Source organism: Podarcis filfolensis, assembly GCF_964270895.1.
Source record: "Podarcis filfolensis genome assembly, chromosome: 2".
Classification (NCBI taxonomy): domain Eukaryota; kingdom Metazoa; phylum Chordata; class Lepidosauria; order Squamata; family Lacertidae; genus Podarcis; species Podarcis filfolensis.
Window position 1 is genome coordinate 91,266,425 of NC_139605.1, and position 24,305 is coordinate 91,290,729.

General features: G+C 46.6%; 1 protein-coding gene across 2 annotated transcripts in view; it reads right to left on the reverse strand.

Annotated features, from left to right (window-relative positions):
• Positions 1–1,759: 1,759 nt before the first annotated feature.
• Positions 1,760–24,305, reverse strand: part of NHERF1 (NHERF family PDZ scaffold protein 1) — a 61,447-nt gene continuing 38,901 nt past the window's right edge. Inside the window, exons 2-6 of one of the 2 annotated variants that reach the window (XR_014544352.1) lie at positions 20,825–20,986; positions 16,411–16,564; positions 8,466–11,650; positions 6,807–8,064; positions 1,760–3,251 (exon numbers count right to left, since the gene is read on the reverse strand). Coding sequence is in view for 1 of the 2 variants with exons in the window: in XM_083598283.1 (XP_083454409.1) it covers positions 3,072–3,251; positions 6,807–6,905; positions 11,610–11,650; positions 16,411–16,564; positions 20,825–20,986 (636 nt within the window). In the remaining variant the exon portion in view is untranslated. The remainder of the gene's footprint in view (positions 3,252–6,806; positions 8,065–8,465; positions 11,651–16,410; positions 16,565–20,824; positions 20,987–24,305) is intronic. The other variant, XM_083598283.1, reaches the window with a different exon arrangement.

Sequence of the window (24,305 nt, forward strand, 5' to 3'; positions counted from 1 at the left end):
TAGCACAGAATTAGCTATTCGGTCACCAGAGCAGAAGAACATGTTGATGCTTTCAGCAACTCACAAGTGGCCTCTTGGCAAATTTGCTTTATGGTCTAACCTACTGTGCACTCTTTGCAACTGTATGAACTTACCTGCCAGTTCTGCCGATTAGGCAGCCTTTGGAAATTGCCAGTTGCTCTGATTCAGTGGTAAAACACAGGTTTTCCCAGGGAAGGTGTGGGACACACATACACGGAAAACCCAGACCTGTTTCCTAGAAATGCAGCAGAAAAGGACGTGTGGAAGAACCTGAGTTTCTTATTATTATAATAATTTATTATTACGGTCAGAGACCAGCTTGAGCCTGATTTTCCTGGGTAACAGCTGCTCTTGAGCTCAATGCACGGCATTTTACAGCCCACTGGGTTCTCTTTGTACAAATTTGTTGTTATTATTATAGAAAGAAAGCTGGTCAAGTTCTACAGAAGCTGCTGGTTCTTCTCTGTACAGCAACAAACAGGTTCTCAGCTGCAACAAAGGAGCAGCAGTGTAAAAGATTCAATAGCCACTGCGGCTCTCAAGAAACCCACTGCTTTTAAAACAGTTGGCGATCCCGCAAATGCAAATCCCCCTCTGGACAAAGCAACTCCATGCCCCAGTGAGCACATGAGAAAAATGGGTGGCATGGGATTGGGTGGGTAAGACAGCCCCCCCCCGGTGCATTTCCTTGCCAAGGCTTTTCCTAATGGCCACCCCAACGACATGGCTTCGGCCTGCAGCGTGAGTAAATGCATGGCTGTTGCAACAGCGAAACTGTGCATGCCTTCCCCCAGGGGAGGAAAAAGTGTTGCAAAACAAGCTTCTTATGAAGGGAAGGATACAAACTGAAATAAGAATAGGATAATGTACAGTGACTTGCGATCTCAATCACACAAAGTCTGTAGTCCGCTGGCAGTAGGAGTACGATATGGGCATGTCTTTAAATTAACATCTTACATTAAAAACCAGAAAGTACCAAATTATCGAAGGCTTTTCACCAAAGCCAGACTAAACGTTTTTCCTTCTGCAGTGTTGGATGGCAGGTTGAGAGGAGTTCCCTACCAGGACAGACTTTGCTCGTGTGCTCAAGACATTGATTCCATAAAACATATTTTGTTGCACTGTTCAAAATATGAGCAAGCCAGGGCTGAACTGATACTACCCTTGCTGGTACCTTTCCCGGGAAAATCAGAGGCTCACTATGTCAGGTTCCTATTGGAAGACCGGACAAACGCTAAAACATTAGCAGTGGCAAAGTTTTTATCGGTGGTTGCATGAACCAATGATCCCTATATTCTGAACAAAATGCTTGTTTAACCTGGAGGTAGGCTGTATGAATTGTGTATTGCTTTGTAACGATTTGTTGGGTCTCTGGACCGTAATAAAGATTGAATTGAATTGAAATAAGAATGGTGATGCTGATTGTGATTGCTGTGCTTGGAGATTGGTATAAATTCCAACCCACTCCCAGAAACACCCCCACTCTCATCTCCACCCTGACCTGCACAAATGGTCATCGTAAGTTGAACCAATAAAGATTCTGCTGGAGGGTTGGGTGGTGGCATTATTGTACTGGAGTTCATCCTGTTGACATGAACCAGCTCCTGGTAATGAATTGAGAGCTCGGCTGGAAGGCCAGTAGGGGTTGACCGCTCACATGCTGTGCTGAGCTTTCCCACAAGGCTCTGGAACTTTACAAAGATTTAAACATAAAATAAGCACACGCACACAAACAAAATCAAGGTGACTTTTTCCCTTCTGGTAAACAGGGTTCTTTTTTTTTTTTCTTCTCTTGCATTTTTCATAACAAACAATCAAGGAAAACAAGAACAAAACACATCCGTAGAGGAGGAATAATTTCCATAACATACACAACAGACAGAGGAGAAAGAGAGCTATAATTAGAAAACATTCCAGAAAATGAAACAGTTTATATATAAACTGTTAATTAAGCATTATCATAAAAAAACCCCTGATTGGCTCCATCTCCAGGAATGAGAGTTGAAGACAGGATATTATTTCCTGGCTGCTTTCAGTTGCTGTATTAGACCAGAAGATTCCCCCCTCTCAGCCAAAACAAGAATCACACCACCCCCCACAGGATTCCAGTCAGAGCAGTTTCCAAGGGTTCCGTCTTACCATCAGAAAGCTTTGAAATACATACAGGAAGTGGTGCAACAAGTTCATGGGTCTTACCCCATAGATAATTTTACCATTGATTGCTTTAAAGAAAATTCTTTTTAAAAATAAAAATAAAAATGGAGTGTCAGGGACAGACATTCCAGTCAAAGGAAAACGGTTCCTTGTGAAGAGGAGAGGACGTGTGCTCACAACCCCCACCCAATGGCTGCTGGAAGTCAAAATTAGGGTTTTAAGCACTCAAATTTAATGAAAGGCTCAAGTCAGCATCCAACAGGGTATCTCTGCGATGAGAACCTACATGGGGCTATTGGTTTTAGGTGGCTGGTTTCAGATACCACTTTGAATTTAGGAAGGGCTAAGCACCACAAGTTTTTCTCCTCAATCCCCAACCCTGGCAACCTCAAAAACCTTATTGTGAACATGTGTTTCCCACAAAAAATCCAATTGAATTGGGGGGGTGGGGAGAGAACAAAAGATCAGCATGTTTCTCCTCAGACCTAGCAGGCCACAGTACGCTCTCCCTCCACCCCCTCCATGGGCTCAATATGGACACATTAGTTTCAGGCTCACAGAAACCCTCACCACAAACTCACATGGAACTTACTCAGCTATTTATAGACAGTGTATAAAAGTGTCTCGTCATTCTCTTTTTTAAAAAATAGAATTGCTTCTCCAGAATTGTGCAGGAGTAGTCATGATGCCATTTTGTTTTTCTTCAGATTACAGAGGACAGTGTAAGATCCTGCCCCTGTTCCCCTGGCAAAGAGAGGGGAAGAGGGGAGTGGGTGGGTGGGGGGAATAACCCCCTCCTCCAGGGGGGGAAAATGGAGGGGCAGGAGAAAAAGCTGGCCAGGTTGGCTGGGCCTTGCCCCTGCACCACCTCCTCCCGGCTTGCGGGATGGGATACTTCACAGGTTGCTGAAGAGTTCATTTTTCTTGCTCCAGTCCATCTGCGGCGCCCTTTTGCTGGTGCGTTTTTGGTGAGCTCGCTCCTTGGCTACGGCCAGCGGGATGTCCAAGTCAAGAACTGGGTCGGACACGGAGCTGTGCTTCTCTCCCTTCTCTTGAGAGTTGAGCTGCAAGGGTGACTGGGCAGCAAAGAGAAAAAGCAAGAATAAGTTGGCCAAGAGGAATCGCTGCGAACCCCACCTAAGCTTCCACGTACAACTCAAGGCCAAGGCACCCAAGGTTTTTTCCACACAAGTTTCTTGTTTCCTACCACTGTTGCTAACAGGGTTGTTGTTGTTGTTAAATTAAGAGCATTAGAAAGAGCTCTGCTGGATCAGGCCAACGGAGGCCCATCAAGGCTCATAATCCTGTTCTCACAATGGCCAACCCAATGCCTCTGTGAAGGCCACAAGCAAGACCTAAATGCAACAGCCACCCTCCCAGTTTGTGATTCCTAGAAACTGGCATTCAGAGGTATGTTGCCTCCCAACAGTGGAAGCACAACGTATTTAATATAATGACAATTAAATTGATAGTGATCAGATTATCAAAGCTGTGTGTCCTAGCCATCCCAACTGCACCTCCCCCTGTCTCCACATTTCCCCCCCACATACACACCCAAGTCAGAAAGGAGTATCATGCCACAACTAGTTAAAAGATAGAGTAAGGAGGGAGTAGACACAAAAGGTGTGCATTGAAATAAGTAGGTCCAGTTGCCTGGCAGAATTAAAAGTGGACCAGCCATGCATATTCTGCTCCAGTCACCAATGAGGAAATCTTGTCCAATGATGTGGATTTCCACACACACACCCTGGCTCTCTCACTTGACCTAGATGTAGCAAAAGTTCCAGAAAACCTCTAACCCGCTGCTCCGGTTAAGGGCCTGCAGGTGTCCTTCCAAGCGCTCAATGAAACATGTAGTTCACAAAAGTCACAGGATATATAAGCCCAATGTAGATGGGTGCGTGGAGTGTTATGTTCAGTGTCACACAAGAATTCTCAGGGAGAGAAGGCCACAGAACTGTTCCAGAGAAGGGACTGATGTAATTCAGTGTTGATCATTTGTTCTGTATTAAATTATGTTCATTGTGTTGCAATTAAAGCTTCTTGTTTTCACAGACTGTTGGGCTAGATAGGGCAAGAACTGGATGTATACCCAACAAAGGTGATTAGAAAAGTTCTGCTAGAGGCCTTGCCTTCTCTTCTGATCCTTCCTGCACATGTTACCTGAGCACTGCTTGGCTAGAGAAGACTCCCCTGTCCCAGATTCTATGCTGCACAACAGACAGAGCAACTCAACACAAGCTCCTAACAGAAACCAATGGGATTTGCATTTAACTCTGCAGTTTGGTATGCCTAAATCTCATTGAAATTACTAAATGGAACTTGGTGTGTGTGTGTGTGTGTGTGTTGTGTTGCGTATGCAAAACTTTTGACTGGACCTACTTTGATTCCTATGAATGCTGAGGACAGTGTTTAGTTTCTTGTTTTCTCCTTTTACCCCTTTGCTTGAAGACCGCCCTTCACCAAATTGTCCCATATTAAAACCCTAACATTAAAAACCACAGGCCTCACACAGTAACAGAACTAACAGAGGAGTGATGAAGCGGGCGACTGTTGACAGAGAGCCCTCCTACACAAACCCGACACTTGAGGCTGCAACATTGCACAACAGCAAACAAGGCAGGGTGTCTCTGGACCCATTAACATGAACAGGGTTCATTTTGCAGGATCAGTCCCTGCTCCTCCTTCCTCTCCCTCCCCTCTCCATACACTGGCCTCATGTATACTGCAATGGCATTGTCTCCATCTGCCATGTCCAGGGCACTTTCCTAAGAGACCACCAGCACAGCCTGGCTTGCAACACAGGCCCTTGTGTATAACTCTATTGACCCACCAGCCTTTGTGTGTTCATACGAAGCCTAGTTTGCCTGGAATTAGCAGCAGTATGTCCCTCCCTTCGGGTTCCTTGCAAATGGCCAGGCAGGACATCTGTTTCTATAAAGGAAGCTATCAGAATTCAACATCTTTAACTAGAAACATGTCTGGTTTTTTAAATTGAGAGGCTGACATTTCTTCCAATTAAATCCCTGTGTTGCAAACAAATATCAGTAGTATCCAAAGGCAACACGATGACCAAATGCAACGATGCGATGTCAATATAAACTCTTTATATAATCTATACAGAACATTGAACAATATGAAGTATATGCAAAACCAAATAAAAACAGAAATCTTCTAAATCTCGGAAAGTATAAAGAGTTTATATTGACATCGCATTGTTGCATTTGGTCATCATGTTGCCTTTGGATATTACTGACATTTCTTCCAGGCAGCCAGCATCACAATTGCTTCAGGGTCAAATTATACGCTATTCCAACTTTAGAAAAAATGCTTAATGTTGTCACATCGAGGGTAATATCCAATGTTAATCATACTCAGAGGAGAATCATGGAGGGTGGTGGTGGAAATCAGTGAATGGACTTATAAGGGCACTTATTTCAATGGGCCAACTTTGGGCAGGGGTGGTGAACTCAGCATCTCCAGGTGCCATTACACCTGTGAAGGCTTCCAGTGGTGTCCCTGGGCAAGTGCCCCAGACTCTGAGCTTTCATACTTTATTTTAGTAAAGTTTACTTTCCTTAAAAGCTTCTAGCCTTCCTAAAAAAGAAAGTTATGGGGCAAAACGTGCAGGCACTTTGTAAGCGATTTCTGTGAAATGAATGTGAATATGCATGTGGCCACCTTGGATATTTTTCCTGGTACTGAGGAACGCTCAGCAACAGAAAGAGAAGCCACCCAGGGCCCCAAGCTTATACGATCCTCCTTATCTGGATCAGGGCCCTGCCCGTTTCCTCCCCAGAATTGCTCTCCCTGGCAGCTGTTTGGCATCTTTGGAGCAAGCAGCAAATGCATGAGGGTCCTCATTTGGTCTGGGGCCCTGCATAGCCTTTCCCCTTCAAAATAATAAGTGGCAGCATTAAGTATGCTTTAGGAAAAAAAGTACGAACAAAATATGCAGTTTTGTCCTTAAGCAGATTTGATACAGAGCGCCTGAATTATAATTCAGCCATTTAATTAAAAACTGGACATGGTTCCAGTCAGGGACGCTAAACATTCATTACTTGCTTTGTAGAAATTGAGGCATCTGCCCATTTGAAAATGGGAACACTGAAGACCAGGGCAAATTGCTGTTGTTGACAGGCAAACTAGATTTTTACAGCACAAAATGACTGGCCCCACAGGGGAGCAGGAAGAATGGCAAAGCTCTGAAAGTTTGCAAATGGTTCTCTAATGGACAAGCTGAAACTTCTCTAATCATTTCTGCTGGTCTTTGGCAAAGGAAAACTCGGTAGAGAATCAAGGGCACCTCTGGACTCTTAACTACATTGTGAGCAGGACTCAAGTATAAACCATACCTTTAAGATTTCTGTATTGAAAGTGGATTTAAAGGGCTGCGCTGCCCTCGGATGCACTTAAAAGCACACACAGACTTTTTGCAGTTTGGAAAGCGATGGGGAAATGCACTGAAAAGTGTGGGATGAACAAATGAATAATGAGGGATCCATGGAAACACCCTGCAGCAAAATCAGGATGAATGCTCAATGAACAGAGGGGACTCTATGCCTGTACCACATGTTTAGGACTCCCCATTTCTGGGCTTTCCTCCGTTTGTGCCCAGGCTGCTTTCATACCTCATTGTGAGGTTCGTTCAGAATCGGAGAAGGAGACACCGGCTCAGGGCTTGAAGGACTTTCCAAGACAGGCTCAGGCTGGTCATCTCTGATAATCTCCTACAACAGGGAAGGGAAGAGGAATTAGAAATAAAAAAGGGGGGCAATCACTATATAAATAACAAGCTGTATTTATTTATTTTGTAAATTGCCAAAAGTAGAACTCACTGCATCACTTCCCTGAATTCCCCCCCCCCCCCAATTCTGGCCAGTTCCACACATTTTTGTGCAGAAGAAAACATTCCTCCTCCTCCTACCCCCTTTGGCATGATTTAGGGAATGCTGCCATCATCAGCTGCATACGACTGCTTCACAGCTCAGGCCTCTGGGACAGTCTGCTAGACCGCCTCTCAAACATACCCAGAACTGATGGGTACATCACAACCGGCCCTCCCTCTCTCTAATGGACCAGTTGCATATTTCAGGGCATTGAGAAGGGGCAGTGGGAGCAGCTCTGGTTTTAGGGAAGAAGCTCCAAAGCCACACGACAGGATTCTCCAGAGGGTCACAACTGTCAGGAGAACCCAACCAAAGAAGCCCGGGAAGACTCTTCCTAAAACTGGGGAGAACCCAATGTTCTCAAAATAGCCTCTTCTCCTCAGTGACCAGAGACCAGGACCAACAAGTGCTGATTTATCCCAGCCTGCCCCTTCCTTGGAGGGAACCAGAGAAATAAGGAGTATGAGGAAACCCACTTCTAAGCACATAATCTGTTGACAGACCGCAGGCTGATAAGCCTGCTCTGGGCATCCTCCAGCCTCTTTATCCCTGAGAAGGATTAAATGCCAGCTGTGCTCTTTCTCTAACAAGAGGGGGGTGGGGTATAAGGATACTCCCTATCCATTGCCAGAGGCAGTGTGCCTCTGAACAGCTGCTGCCGCTGGGAAGGGCTCCCCCATAGGTATCTAGTTGACCACGGAGAGAACAGACTGAAGGGGTAGGTCAAGTTCGGCAACCTAAGGCCCATGGGCCACAAGCGGCCCACGGGGGTCGTTTAACCAGCCCACGAGCCGCCCCTGAACTGAGCCACCCACTTGGTGAGTCCCCGTGTGCTGTGGTAAACCAGTGCGGCGTGGGGACTCACTTCCATGGCCCAGAAATTGTGTCTGCGCAGACGCAGACACCGGAAATCACGGGCACGCAGGCTCATGCATGCGTGTGATCCAGCCCACAGAGTGATCTCTGCTGGAGTGAACTGGTCTAGGCAACGTAAACCTTGCTGACCCCTGGGCTAGGTGAATGGGCCTTTAGTCTGATCCAGCAAGGCTCTTATAATGTTCTCCATATCTTTTCAGATATCAGCTACTTTCCATCATTACAATGCAATTCAGTGTATTTGTTTCCACCAGAGTTGGTCAACTGTCCTGCTTTTTTTCTCAGAAAACGAAGGAGCAGCGGCTTTCTGGACATTCCATGTGAGATTTATTCATTATTATTTTTTTAAAAAGGACAAGAGGCACATGGACTTAAACTGAAAGGAAAGCTGCACACTTCTGGCTGCTTTTGAAGCTACACTGATAAAGGCAGCAGCATTTGCACTACTTGGGGACAGAGCAGAATACCATGCGCTTCTCTGTCAATGCAAGAATATAAAAAAGGAATCCGGCCCTTTGCAGCAACATAAAGGAGTTTCTGTTTTGCTCCAAGTCAGGTACCATTTTAAGATGGCCTTTATCACCTCCATTAAGCAACAGTGTAAGCAATTGCACCATCGCTCTCGTGAGCAAATTTTCAGTGACAACATCACAGCTAACCTATCTGCATGCAAAATATGGGGTGTGGGCTCTTCCACATCCCACTTTCTGAGATGTCTCTGTGACAATATAGCGCTATATTGAGACACCCATGTTCATAAAGTGGCAAATAAAAAGGGCACCCCTTGCATGAAACCAGCTCCAAAGGAAAAGACCCATGGGCAGATAGCGATCTGGACAATGTCTACTGAAGAAGAAGAAAAGTCACGAAGGTGTGGCTAGGAATCCATCTTTTGAGATCCAACTGAAGCCTAGTGTTAATCCTCTGCAAAAGCAGTAGTTAGGTACTGAGGGTTGAAATCTACTTTCCTCTTGAGAAAATGGGTGCACGCTCACCTATGGCAAACTGACAGGCTGCATGCAAGCCAGCAAACAGAAAGCTATCGACAGCCACCGAATGGTGCCAATAACCCCCCAGTAGGGAAAGCTGATTAGCAGCTGATGCTGAGTCGGCCTGCGCTGGAAGAGCAGGTTTCCTTTCATGTTTATGCCAAGCAAAGACGAGATGACAAGATATAAGTTATGACAGCCGCGTAGGAAAGTGCTTTTGCATGAAGAACATCTGGAGATATCAGATGAAACTGGTTTAAATGTTGAGCAAGGGAGCTTAAAGCCAGATGAGCAGGACTGAGAAGTGACTGAAGGCAGCATGGAAGCAGATAGGTCCTTCTTATTCCCAGGCTGAGAAAATTCTCTGCATTCAGTTGGCAGAACTGCTGCTTGACATCCCCGTTCAATGGCTCTGGTCAAATGCAACACTAAATCTTGATTCTCAAACTGCTAAGCACTTCTACCTGCCTCACATTCTCCCCACTCCAAGTGTTTCCATTTTAGTCTAACCACATTTTAGGGTATTATCCAAACCCTAAACTGCAGTTAAGATTAACCATGGTTATGGAAAGCAAAGCCAGCTTCATGAACCATGGTTTGAAGCTGGTTTATTCTCACTAACCATGGTTAGATGAACCATGGTTTGCCCTGGTTTGAATGATAGCAAGTTGCAGTTAAATCAGAAATAGAAGCAAGAGTTTCTGAGCGCCTCCTCAAGGCTATGATGGAGGAGAGGGGACCATAAGAGCCAGGGCAGGCGGTGGTAGGCTAGCCTTGTGCTTGTAACACTAAACTGTGGTTCAGCAGCATATGCAAACCAGCCTGGTTTCAGCAAGATGCTAAATTCAAATGAGGATTCCGATAATTTTTGCATCACCCCAGCAGACAGGCATGCAGGACATAAGACTCACGCTGGGAGAAAGGTTGCAATGGGCAGGGAAGAAAGGTTGTCCACAGTACTGGAAGCCAGATACACTTGTGCTTCAGAGCTCTTTATACTTGCAAGTTTGCACCAAAAAACATGTTTAAACAATTAACACCCTCCTGCACCCCATAGAAGCAGGATTTATTTATTTACGATGCAATGCAGTCAGGCTGCTTCTTCCCAACTGCCGTTCAGACCTACCGGGTAGACAAGTTGCATGACATCTCTCTATCCGGTTTAAGCTTTAGTCTGGGAACATCCTTACTTGGCCCCCTTAATGTATATTTGAAATCCCTGCCTCCTGCTCTCCCGTCTTTTGAGGTTCCTAATGAGGCTTCCTCTTCACTCTGGGTTTAATTAGGTTTTGTTTTTTCAAAGCAGACTGGAAGTAACACGGCCTTTTGAAACAGCGGCCCCCACTGCGAGAGATTCCACCCACAGGGTGAAGAATGGGCCATTCTGTTCTGTGACAAGAGGCAGGCCCTGGAAATTGAGCGACATGCCTGCAAGAGCTTTGCCCTCCCCTCCTCCACTGAGAGGTCAAGCTCTGCTTGGCGGCATCAAGGCAGGCTGCAAGGCACTCCTAGCAGTATCAGGGAGGAATGGCTTATACTTCCGCTATGGAAGGCAGCTAAGGGCCTGAAGCAGCTCTTACTGCACGTAGGTCTCATGCACAGTGTCCACCAGTGATGGACAGAAGGCAGATTAGGATTAGGAAGCCGCCTCGTAATGTTGGCCCATCCTGCTTAGTACTGTCCACCCCAACAGTCAGCACCTCTCCAAGATTTCAGGAAGGAATCGTTGATGGCCCTACCTGGACATGAACCTGGGAACTTTTGCATTCAAAAGCATGTGCTCTACAACTGAGCTATGAGCCGTAAAAGGGGGACTTGCAGGAAATGAGCAAAGGGTTTCTAGCTTCCAGCTGTTTTAAAAGCAGGAGCAGCTGAAAAGCTCCCCCCCCATCCCCAGGTTAAAAGGTAAAGGTAAAGGTACCCCTGACCATTAGGTCCAGTCGCGGACGACTCTGGGGTTGAACGCTCATCTTGCTCTATAGGCTGAGGGAGCCGGCGTACAGCTTCCGGGTCATGTGGCCAGCATGACTAAGCCGCTTCTGGCGAACCAGAGCAGCGCACGGAAACACCGTTTACCTTTCCGCCGGAGTGGTACCTATTTATCTACTTGCACTTTGACATGCTTTCAAACTGCTAGGTTGGCAGGAGCTGGGACCAAACAATGGGAGCTCACCCCGTCGCGGGGATTCGAACCGCCAGCCTTCCGACCAGCAAGCCCTAGACTCAGTGGCTTACACCACAGCGCCCTCCGCATCCCTATTGCCAGGTTAGATTGCTGGAAAATAATGCTTTGGCGGAGCAGGGGGTGGGGAGAGAAACCAGGCATGTGCAAAAGGCCCTACAGGCTTGGTTCTGGTGCTGATTGCAAAACGCCCTGGCTGAGACCAGAGGCATCTTGTTTCTCGCATCTTAGCATAAAAACCTTATCCTGAAAGGAGAGCCTGCTACCCTGGAGTCTGTGCAACACCCCTGGTGTACAAGCATTGGGAAGCTGCATCCAGTTTGCAGCTTCTTAGCCCACGCAGGCCCAGTGAGCCGAATAGATGCCAGAAAAATCTGTATACACAGTTTTGGTCTTCTTCCCTTACACGTGCACGCCCAGCAAACCTGTACTGTCGAAAGGGGCCTTCACACAACATAAGAGACCATCAATGAACCATGCACTTGGCATAACCTTTACCTTCTCCACATCACCATTGGCAACTGGTTCTGGCAAGGGACCTGGAGGGGAACAAAAAAACAACAAAGATATGCAGTTAGTGACATTTTTTTCTTATTTAATATCTTCTGCATATCCAAGTTCATTTAACTTGCTCATTTAATTATCTACTACACACACACACACACACACACTTATAAAACTGCAGGTTATTACAATAATCCTGCTAATGTTTTCATCTGTTTACAATTTATCTGTAAATATTCAATAAACCATTTCCATTCTTTTATAAAAAGTCTGTTATCTTGATTTCTTATTGTTCTGGTAAGTTTTGCCATTTCTGCATATTCCATAAGTTTTTTTGTATTCATTCTTCCTTTACTGGGACTTCTACTTCTTTCTACTTTTGGGCAAGTAACGTTCTTGCTGCTGTAGCAGCATACATGAATAAATTTCTACACGATTTAGGTAGTTCTGCTCCTATAATTCCTAAAAGAAAAGCTTCTGGTAGCGACGCTTGTTTCTTTTAATTGGATTTCTGTAACCCAAAAGGGTGGGCTTTGCTAGCTGGCCTGACCCCTTGTCTGACTGCCAGCAGCCAGGGAGATAAGCTAGGCAGCCGCTACTGTTGTCTCCCAGTTCTCTCACAGCAGCCCAGCCCCAAGAAGGACCCTTGTTATTCACAGCTGCGGTAGCCCATTTTCCCCATGGCAACTTCCTGTCCGGTCACTGTATGGGTGGGTATGAACACCCAAACCACCCGGTCATGTGGCTGGTTTGGCAGCCGGGTGGGGAAAGCAAACACAATTGCTCCTACCCACAGAGTTCTTATCTACTTTGCTTTTTTTAACTTGGCTTCCCTCCAAAGAGCCCAGTCCACAGTATCAGCTCTATCATATCCTCACAACAGCCCTTTGCGGTAGGGCTAGACCAAGAGAGAAAGGGATGTGTGAAGGAGTGCCTGGCCCAAGGTAGCCCGGTGAGCTTAATGGGTAAGTGGAATTTGAACTTTTGATCTCCCCAGTCCTGGTCCGAGCAGTCCTGGGCCACTAGATCACACCGATTCTCAGCAGCACTCATGGCAGCTATGTGGGACTGCTCCACAGGGAAGCTGTTTCCACATGGCTGTGGGAAAGAGTCACCCCACTCGCTACAGTTTGTTTACAGGAGCCCAGTGTCCGACTGATTGCTGTGTCTTTGCTTGGGGTGGAGCAAAGCAGATGGGCGCATTGCAAGGGGAGGAGGTGCAAGAAGACATGTACTGTACACCCAAAGTTCTGGGTTCAATCCTTGTCGACTTCTGGTGGAGCTGGAGCCAGGGAAAGGAGCCAAACAGCAGCTATAGAACTGCTCTGCTTAGCTGCTAATGCAGTTGTGTGAAGTAGGGAAAAAACTGATTGCAAGTCACCAGGTTCAATTCTCAGCTCAGCTAGTGTGCTTTAAAAACAACCACCAAACCCTTCTGTAAGGGACACACATGCACAAGTTAACCTTGCCTCGGAGCAGTTTACATGCGCTACAAACTCTAGGGTCTTTGCGGTCACACACCTCTATCACCAAGACCCCGGCAATTAACTGCTCCTGCCAAACCTTTTTCCTGCAATAATTCCCATTATTCATTATCCCGTTATTGCCTTTGTGTTATAACAACGATCCACGTGATGCAAGCCCTGAATAACCTTGTGTACCTGCTGCTACTGTTAATATTGATTAACTAATATTGTACCTGCTCTTCTGCTCTGCTTTAAACTCAGATTTCCTCAAGCTGGTGCCTGCCCTTCTACAAATATGATAAAACACTGGGCTTCAAAAGAACTGAAAACGAAAGGTTTTCCTGGGGCTCATAATCTACGTGCCACATTTAAAAGTTTAAGTTCATGGTGAAAATACAGACAGTATAGTCAGGGTGCTGTGTATGACAAAAACAGGGATTTTATTATGGCCAGGGTGGGTGTTTTTGCAGAGCACAAGGCTGGAAACTCAGAACTGAAGTAAGATGACTAAAGAGCTGCTTTAAAAGCAGAACAAGCCCATTCTGAACTGTAGTCGTACCATGGAAGTCAAACGGAATCCGTTCTGGAAGTCTGTTCGACTTTCAAAATGTTCAGAAACCAAAGTGTGGCTTCTGATTGGCTGCAGGAAGCTCCTGCAGCCAATCAGAAACTGTGGAAGCCCCATTGGACATTCAGGTTCTAAAGAACGTTCGCAAACTGGAACAATCACTTCTGGGTTTGCAGCGTTTGGAAGCCAAAGCATCCGAGTTCCAAGGCGTTCAGGATCCAAGGTACAACTGTATAGAGTTGGAAGGGTCCCAATGCAAGAATCACAGCTAAAGAATCCCTGACAGATGTCCATCCAACTTCTGCTTAAAAACCTCCAAGGAAGGAGAGTCCACCACCTTCCAAGGGAGTCCATTTCAATGTTGAACAGCTCTTGCCGTCAGAGAGTTCATGTCAGATTCACAGAGCAGAGGGAACTCTTTGTCCTTTTGACCTCCCCATCTTCTCCACTCCATCCTAGATTCTCTGCTATTCCGAGGAGCCATTGACAAATATATGTGTGCACCTGCTGAAGCACTAACTATAGCACCAACAATAGGCTATTTTGGTGAGAAATATGGGAGGTTAATAGGATTAATTAAGAGATTCCAGAGAGCTTCCTCCCCGCTTCCTTGTTGCACGGCTCCCGGGAGACCTCGCAAATTAATCACTCAAGCAGCACTCAGACCCACCCACCCATCCCCACAGGGGTTCCTGCAGCAGGTCCTGGAGGCTTGAGAGCCTATTGTTGCATAACGAATGCTCGGCTGGTAACACTGCAAGAAGGAAGGTCACGTCTGGGCCTTTGGCAAGCTCTTGCAAATAAGTCCATTTCACAGCTGAGCATGCAAGTGCTTTCCATCAGGTGGAAACCTATGCAGCACAGAGGTCAGGCTTGGATCCAATGGAGCATATAACGGGCAGAGCCCAGTTCGTAGGCATACACAGTGCCTTGCAAACATTCTCCAGGCTGGATTCTCAGCACAGAGCGAGACAATTGGTCAGTCTAAATTAGCATTATCTGCGCTAATGGGCTGTGGCTTTCCAGAATTTCAGACAAGGCAGTATTTCCCAGCCTTATCTGGGGATGTCAGAAATTGAACCGGAGATCTTTTGCATGCAAACCAAGCTGTACCTTTTCCCAAAAGCGCACCATGCTTTCCAGGGATAATGCTTAGAAAGACCCCATCTATACAACTGCTCAGTTTTTGGTAGTTACGCAAACAAAGAATTCTAAGGTCACTGTTACAAACCTATGCATCTCTAGCCTCTTGAAGACCTGCAAACAGGTTAAAGGTAAAGGTAAAGGGACCCCTGAGCATTAGGTCCAGTCGTGACCGACTGGGGTTGCGGCGCTCATCTCGCTTTATTGGCCGAGGGAGCCGGCGTACAGTTTCCAGGTCATGTGGTGAACCAGAGCAGCGCAAGGAAACGCCATTTACCTTCCCGCCGGAGCGGTACCTATTTATCTACTTGCACTTTGAGGTGCTTTCGAACTGCTAGGTTGGCAGGAGCAGGGACTGAGCAACGGGACGTCACCCCGTCGCGGGGATTCAAACCGCTGACCTTCTGATCGGCAAGCCCTAGGCTCTGTGGTTTAACCCACAGCGCCACCCGTGTCCCTCATCTCTAGCCTCTTGAAGACCTGCAAACAGGTTAGAGGGTTTTATATGTGTGAGAGTGTGTGTGTGTGCGCGCGCGCACAGTGCCTTTGTATGCCTTCTCTGTTCTGAGACTTTGAAGCAGTATAGCAGAGATGAGGGAACCTGTCGCCCTCCAGAATTTGCTGGACTCCATCAGCCCTGACCATTTGGCGAAAGGAGCTGGAGTCTACCATCATCTGGAGCTGCACATCATTCCTGTACAAAGTCATGGTATACGTTAAGATTCAGGTTCAATCACCCACCTGTACCTCTAATTAAATGCTCTCAGGTTGCAGAGAGATGAAAGATTTCCCCCACCCCATTTCCCTTCCAAATAGAGGGCACAAACAAGAAGGCAATCGTCCCCATTTGAACCTGCCCAGATGCCAGCATCTTTCTTCTGAGGCCATTCTCCAGGAATGCCGCCTTCAGAAGCTGAGAAGCTGGTGACCAGAGGAAGAGTCTTTCAAATGTAGAATCCCCCTATTCCAGCACACTTCCCCCAGGAACAAGCCAAGACATCATTTACAAAGCCCTTTTGAATTTGCTGCAGAACAATACCATACTGACCCGCCTGCTGCTGTAATTGTGTTTTAATTCAGGTCGCATTTAATTAGTCTTTTAAAAAAGGCTGCATAAAATGCCCTGGACATTTTATTTAAACAGAAAGGTGGAGATTCAAATATTGATTTTAAGTGAAATAATCCACCCCAAACTGAAGCTGCTGGCATTTAATACATGCTAGGTCCATCTACTGTGGCATTATTGCTTGAGGGCCACTTTAATCACAGAGAAACACCTCTTGGAAAAAGCTTCTCCACCATCAACCATTGTTCCCCTCCCCTTTTAAAAAAGAGGAATACACACACAATGGCTATGCAGGGTTTTCTCAACTGCACAAAAATCAGTGGCCTTTCTTAGCAGAGGTCCTGCAGTTTCAGAACCGGATTCATAGAACTATGGAACTGGAGAGTTGGAAGGGACCCTGGAATGCAGGAATCTCAACTAAAGTATCAATGACATGTGGCCACCCGCCCCTCTGTTGAAAAACCTCAATTTCGCTATCCAAAACAACAATGAGCAGCCCTGATTAGATCACACCAATCCTTAGGACTATTCCTGCCAGAATGGGTGTCTCACCTTTCAGATGTGCTTCAGAAGGGATGACATTGCACTTCTTGAAAAACTCGTCTGCTAAGCTATCCACCACTAGCAGCTCAGTCTCATCTCCACCAGATCTTATGGCCGAAACGACGTCCGAGTGTTGCTTGCCTTCCATGCACACCCCGTTCACCTGCAAGGAATGCAATGCGATTCTGAGATTAGATAAAGCAGCAGGTCTTCTGGTAGGTGGAAAGAAAAGCTGTCACCTTAGACCAGGAGTGGGCAACCTTCTCGACACTGAAGGCCATGTGCAGCAGTAGGTGGGCTGTCTGGGGAAGCCTGGGAGTGGCCATGCGCTGGACTTGTGGTTAACAGGGTCACACACTTACACTCATGACAAATGGGGGGGGAGAGAGAAAGAACATGCTTGGGGGTTACAGCTTCCCATGCACCACCCTACCCATCACAAACCATGCTCCCCCCAGTGCACCAGAGATATGGAGAGACAACTTGAAGGTCCTTCAAGAGTCAGCCTACCCACGTGTGTTTCAGGAGACCTTGCCCATCATTTTATGGAAGAGCCCCCATAGGCTCTCAAGGGACTCACCCAAAAGACATTTATTGAGCATGCATCCCAATTTGCTTGCTCAAAGCTTACATGGAAGTTAGACTATATCTGGTCTTTATTGAATATTTGTTCAGATTTGTTTGTGGGGATGTTATACAACAGCAAGTGTTCACCCCGATTTGGTTGCATGGTGTTTGTACGTCTTCCCGTTACGGTCATTCTAAACTTTTCACTTGCCTTCATTTTCCTAACTGCAAAAAGGTTTCTCTCTCTCTCTCTCTTTTAAAAAAGTGAATTCCTTGCACTAAGGCGACAGAGGACTTTAACCCACTTTCACTGCTCAAGCCTAATTTTCCAGGATGGGCTTGAATCGCTCCCGCAAAACACTGACGGTCTGGAGGCACAGTCTGAGAACTGCAAATACCAAAAGTACAACCCAGTCACGCCGGGCTTCGCCGGGGTGTGTGGGTTGCAGGACCACACTGTGCATTCCAGGATGGAGACAAACTCCTTCAGTGTTTAAAAACCTTTTGATAAGGACTATCAAACCAGAAAGTATGCAAACCACTCCATGATCAAAGGGGTGCCACTAGAACAATTGAGCTTCCTGAGCACTTTGAGTAGCATACAAATCAGGAACGAAGGCGGGACCATTGATATTTGGGGCTTGGGAGAAGCTCAGCACTGGCCTGTATTAACTCTCCGCCATTATCCCCATCACCAGAAGGTTCAACGAAGACGGAAATGTGGCTACAGGAGTCTGCTGCAGATTATTTTATCATTCAAAACCACAAGGCCTGAAGTTCCTATGCGATTCGAAACGTTGTATTCCAAACATTTTGACCTAGAGCATGAAGCCAACCAGAGCCACAGCCTGGTTTGTTATCATTGGAGACCAGTACATTGCCATGACACAGCAGGTACGGTGAGGGGGTGGCTGGGTTGCAGCAGCAGCAGCAGGAACAAAGTAGATTTGCACAGAGACCAGAATACCAATTCCATGTCCACTGTGTGCAATCCTCCTTCTTGCATACTGGAACAAGTGATGTGTTGAAAGAGCAAGCTACAGTCAAGCAATGTAACTGAGATCATAGAATTGTAGTGTTGGAAGGGAACCCGAGAGTCACCTGGTCCAACCACCTGGCAAATAGACATTATGTTATGGCGACTGCAACCTAGATTTATAAGGCACCTAGCTTATATATATATGAGTTTCTAACACTGGTTCGAGCCCTGTCAAGAAGAGGCAGTTGTTCTCCATCCTCCATGTTCATGAAGGTACCAGCCCAGGTCTCCTCCAGAGTGATGAAGCAACCCACCAACGCTCTCCCCACCATACCTGAAAGGTGGAAGCAGAAGTCGCACAACCAAGGCACCCATGCGCTTGGCCTCATTGTGTCCGACCTCCACTGTCAGAGCCAGCAAGCCTCTGAATACCAGATCCTAGGAATCACCAGTAGGGAGAGGGGCTGCTGCGCTTAGGTCCTGCTTGCAGGCCTTCCCATAGGCAATTGGTTAGCCAATGTGAGAACAGGATGCTAGACTTGTTGGTTCCCTGTTGGCCTGACCCTGCGGTGCTCTTCTTATGAGCATCAAGTCTCACACTTTTGGTTTTCTGGTGAGCAGAACAGGAGGGTTCCCACTTCTAAAGAATTAACTGGGGTAGCAATGGATAAGACGGGAGGGGAGAACAGCCCGTCACCAATCAACAGGTGGTGGGGCTGACCACATGGATATTTACTAGCCAAAACACTGTCCACACAAACTTCTGGTGTAACGCGCAATGCTGGCTTCACCCGTGGACACAGCAATGGGGCTAGGGAGGAAGCAAGATGGGCATTTAGAGCAGCAACCGGTTTGTCAGAGGGAAGAAGAATCTTCTACAAACAACACACAGACAACAGCTTTCCAGGCAGCCTCCCTGTCAGTTTGTACACAACGTCACGTGCCTGGTGTGCAGGCCTGTCATCTAGCCTGTGTGCATCTCTGGCCACACAAACCTGGCAGCTTTGCTTGTGCAATCCTGTGCTAATCGCTTCAGGGAAATCTGATTTTAATGAGGTTTTGCTGGCTTCTCTGCTAATCCCTGAACGGCTCCGGCATGAAAGATCTGGCTGTAATTGGTGCCAGGGCAACTAATACATTTGTCTTCCTCTAGTTCAGCAGTTCACAAGCCTTTTAGTGAAACGACCCAATGATGGAACTCTTATTTGTATTCAAGGCGCACCGTCTCACAACTTGATCCAAAAAACCCCACCAAAACCCTTTTCCACCAATAGATTCTCAGCCCACTGCACTGCTTGGAATATCTCTCCTTTGCTCCTTAAAAAAAGGGCCTGTCGGTTTGGATTTGAGCCAAAACGACCAATATCCAAATACTAACAATACTGAAGGAGACATTTTCTTTGGTGGAGAGAGTGAATACTGAATGCACAATTTCTTAGTTACTTTTGACCACTCCTTCCTTCCTTCCTTCCTTCCTTCCTTCCTTCCTTCCTTCCTTCCTTCCTTCCTTCTTGCTGGTGCCTCCCCATAGAACATGTCAGATTTCATTTCATGAAATGTATATACCGCTTGATTCTAAAAACAAAACAGAGCTCCAAGTGGTTTACAAAAACAAATGTGGAAGCTCCTCGGGGCAGGGACCTGTTTTGTTTGGTGGTGCTTTAATTAAAATGAGAGCAGCTAGGAATCCACAAGACTCTGAGCAAGAAACATGGAACTGAAGCTGCTGGATCAGCCAGGTGGGCCCTGTTACCAGGGAAGAGAGAAAGAGTGGTGGTACCATGCTAAAATAATCCTTCTGCATCAGTCCACACTGACACACTGCTGCCCATGACTCTCCACACACTGAAGTCCCAGAATAGTAGCTGTACAACCCCCCCCCCCTTAATGTCAAAGTAAAGGCCTTTGAGAAAGAAACACAAGAATTACACATACCTAAGGCAGGTTAGACTGCCAGCTTACATGCGTGGGGGAAAAATGGAGGAGGGGTGCGCAGATCTGTAAAACCAGAATGGCTTTCAGGTTGGGAGATGAGAGCTGAACTCCTCAATTTTCGCTGGCATTTAGTTTTAATTTAAAAAGTGGGTGTGCAGGGAGAGAAGAGAATTTGGAAAAACACTGCACTAGCTGCCCTGCTACTATCTCAACCTGGATCACAAGCTACATTTATAGCCAACTCACAAACAGCTAGGTCACTCTAATTTTGCTAACCCCTATGAAACTCCATTAGCTCTTTGGTTTGCTGAACAATTATGGAAGGAAACTCCACCGCACCACTATACAGGGAAGGTGACACGGGAGCTCTGGTTGCAATGGCCACACGTGAAAATTGAGACACACCCAGTTCCGATGTAAGAAACTATCATTTATTGTTATGATGACCACAAACCTCTGACTCGCATGCACCCAACTCCTCCTTTGCCGGTGAGAGGAGAAGACTGCAGATGCTTCTGCAGTTTTTGGCAGCACCCAGAAACCAGGGAACCATGGCCTATCCACAAAAAAAAGGATAAAACCACCGCTTGACACCCTGGTTCCATTTTAACTAACCATGGTTAGAACAAACTACAATTCAGAGTTGGGACATGACACAAAGCTGTAGTTTATCCCAAAGCGGAAGTTTTCAATCTCCTCTTGTGTACTGAGGAGGAAGGTAAGAGGGAAGCATGCAAGTCAGTGGCCCCCCACAGTTGGCTTTTGTAGCAAACCATGGTTTGTTACACCTGAACAGAGCCATATAGTTACAGGTCACAAAGGAGTGAGAAGTCACCCCAAGGATTTCAGTCCCGCCAGTCTGTTTGCTATGTGACCTATTTCCACATCACTACAAGGGACCTTGTTTGGGGCCTGTGCACATCTCACCCCAACCCCGTATACCTCTATAATGCGGTCTTGAGGCAGGAGTCCCGAGGCTTCGGCTGGTGAATCTGGATCCACCGCTCGTACATACTGGCCCGGCTTGGCCTTGTCGCTGTGGAGATTGAATCCATATCCATTGGGGCCCTTCTTCATCCGGCAGAGGCGAGGCCGCAACTCTTTCTAAAGGGGAGAAACACAAGAAGCATTGAGACTGCAGTTTGTGGTCATTTCTCCATCCTACTCTCAACTTCTCCATTGATCTCTTTCCAAATTGTATAGCCAGGACCACCTGGAGACAGAAATGCAGATTTTTAAAGTGTGACTTGCCATCCATAACTCTGGGTCTGCAGAGGATTACCAGTGCAGCTCTGGCTAGCTAGCCTGGCTTTTGTATCCTAGGGTCACACTGAAGCCAGTGAGACCAGGAATGTTACCCTCTCTTTCCCCCCCTCCAAACTGCATGATATCTAGGACAATAGTGTCTCATACCAATTGTAAACAAGCTGTGAAAAAGTCTATAAATGGAAAAATGAAGGTGCTATATGTACTTTTCCCTATTTGTTTTGTAACGCAAGAAAATCTCTAATAAAAACCAATTAAAAAAAATACTGCACCCCTTAACTGACCTGTTTTGCTGAATACCCATACGAAACAGCAAGAGAGCTAATGCTTTAAATGATGAAACCCTGTCTTTCCCCATATACATCCATATATATTTGTACAAAGGATTAGCAACCCAAACAAGAGTGTTTACTGGGAACTTTAATATCCACAACAACAGATGGTAGAAGAACACCCAACCCACCCATTATTCATTTATTTGACTCGTTGGGCACCCTGCCTCCATGCTTCCTCTTTGAGTGGAGATAGGAAAGCTGGGCAGTGGTGGAAGAACACGTCATTCACAGCCACTGCCCACACTGAGGAGTAGCTGGCACACCCAGCAGCTGGCACAACTTCACCCTCCTCAAACAAGGAAGCCAAGTCCATGACGAAGCTTCTTTGGGAAGTGGAACATCCAGTAATTGCAACATATCCCTGCAGACATACAGGGCAGAATCCACAGCCACCCTCAATCCCCTCACTCTTCAATATGGTGTGCTCAAAGCACACCCATTTCTGCAACTCGTGTGGTGCCTCTCAGTTGGCCTATGATCAAATAAGCATGTCAGATGCTCACCTCACTGCCATGTCTCTTTTTAGGAAACAGCTAGGTGGATCTACCACCTGATTCCTATGTCTGCCTATGAGCTACTGAAAAACCCATCTTCCTCCACTGCTCATGCTGGTACAATGTTTTCCCCCAGTTATGGAGCTCTAGAAAAAGAAGGCACCCCACCCTAATATTTAGTCTTATATTTTTATTTATTTATTGACCGCCTTCACCCGATGATCCCAGGGCAGGATTCCGCATAAAAACACAATGTTAGAAACCAATTTAGAACAACCTGGCAGTGATCTTCCTACGCAAAGGAACAGAAAAGAAAGACTAGACTATTCTGGGAAGGAGATAAAGGAACTCTTCCTGTTAAAAGTTTCCAGGTTGATGTTAGAATTTCTTCTGCAAGCCACTTTGGTATTTTATATGAGCGAGAAACCAATGCTGCTATTCATTATCAGATTTAAGACTGTGAAAGCTCTATACTGAATACACTGTGGGAGGAGACTTTTAAGTGACTTTTTTCAAAGCTGGGAAACACATGTGGACCATCATGTCAGAAATGTGGTATAGGAGTTGAGGGCAAGCTTCAATTTAAACAGCTGCCCCTTACTCCGGAAGAGGAAAGAGGGGTGGGGGACCTGTGGACTCCTCCAGCTATTGCAAGACTTCCATCAGCTCCAGCTGACGTGGCCAATGGCCAGGTAATGAGGAGAGTCCAGCAACACCTAGAGAGCCGTCACTGGTTATTCATGCCTGTTCCAGGAATTCGAAGAATATAAGCAGATGGACCTTCCTTTGGAATTTTCTCCTTAGGATAGATATTGACACGTGCTGAAACACCCAATTCCTCAGCCATTTACAGCACATGAACTTGTCTCAGAAGCTTTAGCCATGAGGGCACACTGACCCACAACCCTACCAACATGTGTCCTCCACAGACTTGGCCGGGAGCGAATCTTCTCATGCATTGCTTGCCAGATGACGAAACACACAAGCATTCCTCAAATTATACTACAGCCTCTGATGCATGCTGAGGGTTTTGAACGCAAGCCCAAGTTTTAAGATTTGCATTTGCCAGAACAGCTTGTTTGGTATGCAAGGAGGCAGGGTGGGTTATAGCTATGATTTAGAGCTGCAGTGTCTCTTTCCTAACCCCGTCCAAACTTTTCCTGCGAACCTACTGCTCAAGGAGGCACCCTGTGGATCCTGTTGCTGGAAGAACTCTGTTTATGATGAGTGGGTTTGGGGAAAGGAAATATGGCAAGGGAGGGTCGGGTCATCCCCCTTCCTCCAGTGAAAGAACCCGCTTGACTTCGTTTCCCAATTATGGTTCAAATCTTAAGAAAACATTTCATCACAGAATGCATAAAGGCGAAAGTTCTGGGAAGTCTGACGTAAGGACAAATAGACAGAAAACAGAAGATCACTGCACCAACACACCACCAAGGGTAGCAAACAGAGTACAAGAATTGCACATCATCCATCAGACAGAAAGATGGAGGAATGTATTGGGAGTCCTACGTTGGCAACCATCAAGGGGGTGAGTGGAATCCTCCTAGAGATCTGGTCCTTTGTTTCTCAAAGGACCACAGAAGACAGTATGCCATCACTCCTCTCTCAATAAACCGGCTATTTTAGTTGGCAGTCACTTGCCTCTAGGGTCCCCACTTTTAAATTCCCAATGGCTCACGTGCTGTTACTTTAAATGAGTAAGAATCAGCTCGATAAGAGAAAATGCCCCCGGTTACAAGCACTTTTTAATGCAAGCCAAGAGCAGGGCTGGACGATATTAGGTTTTCAACATCGCAGTGTATCACCAGCCAAACATTGTGGTTTGGCGATATACCATTATGTTGAAAAAAGCTGCGTTGGTCCTGGCCCTTGAGTTGCTGGGTGAAACTGCCACAGCTCTCACCGTGGGAGCTGGGACCCTTTCACCCCACTGCCTTGCAGGTCAGGGCCAATGCCCAAGCCCGCTGCTCAGCTGGGGCGGGGAGGATCCCGCCCGACAGCTGAGCAAGCCAGACCACTCCCCAAGATGGAGGGAGCCCTGCAATGGAGCCTGACAGCCTCCGTTAGCAGGGCTCCTTTGCCAGCGAGCCAGTGGCAAGTCTAGAGCTCCATAAAACTGCTTGGATGAGGTGAGGGCAGCTGTGCTCTCCTCAACCAAGCATTTTAAAGACACGGAGGAAGGAACACGCTGTATGCAGCCTCACCAATGCAGCCTGTTTCTCCCTCTGCACTGGGTGCTGGAGGGACTCATGAGTGGCGACGGTTTCACCAGTGATATATTGCTGAGTGAAACCACCATCATGATTAGCCCCTCATAGCGATTCT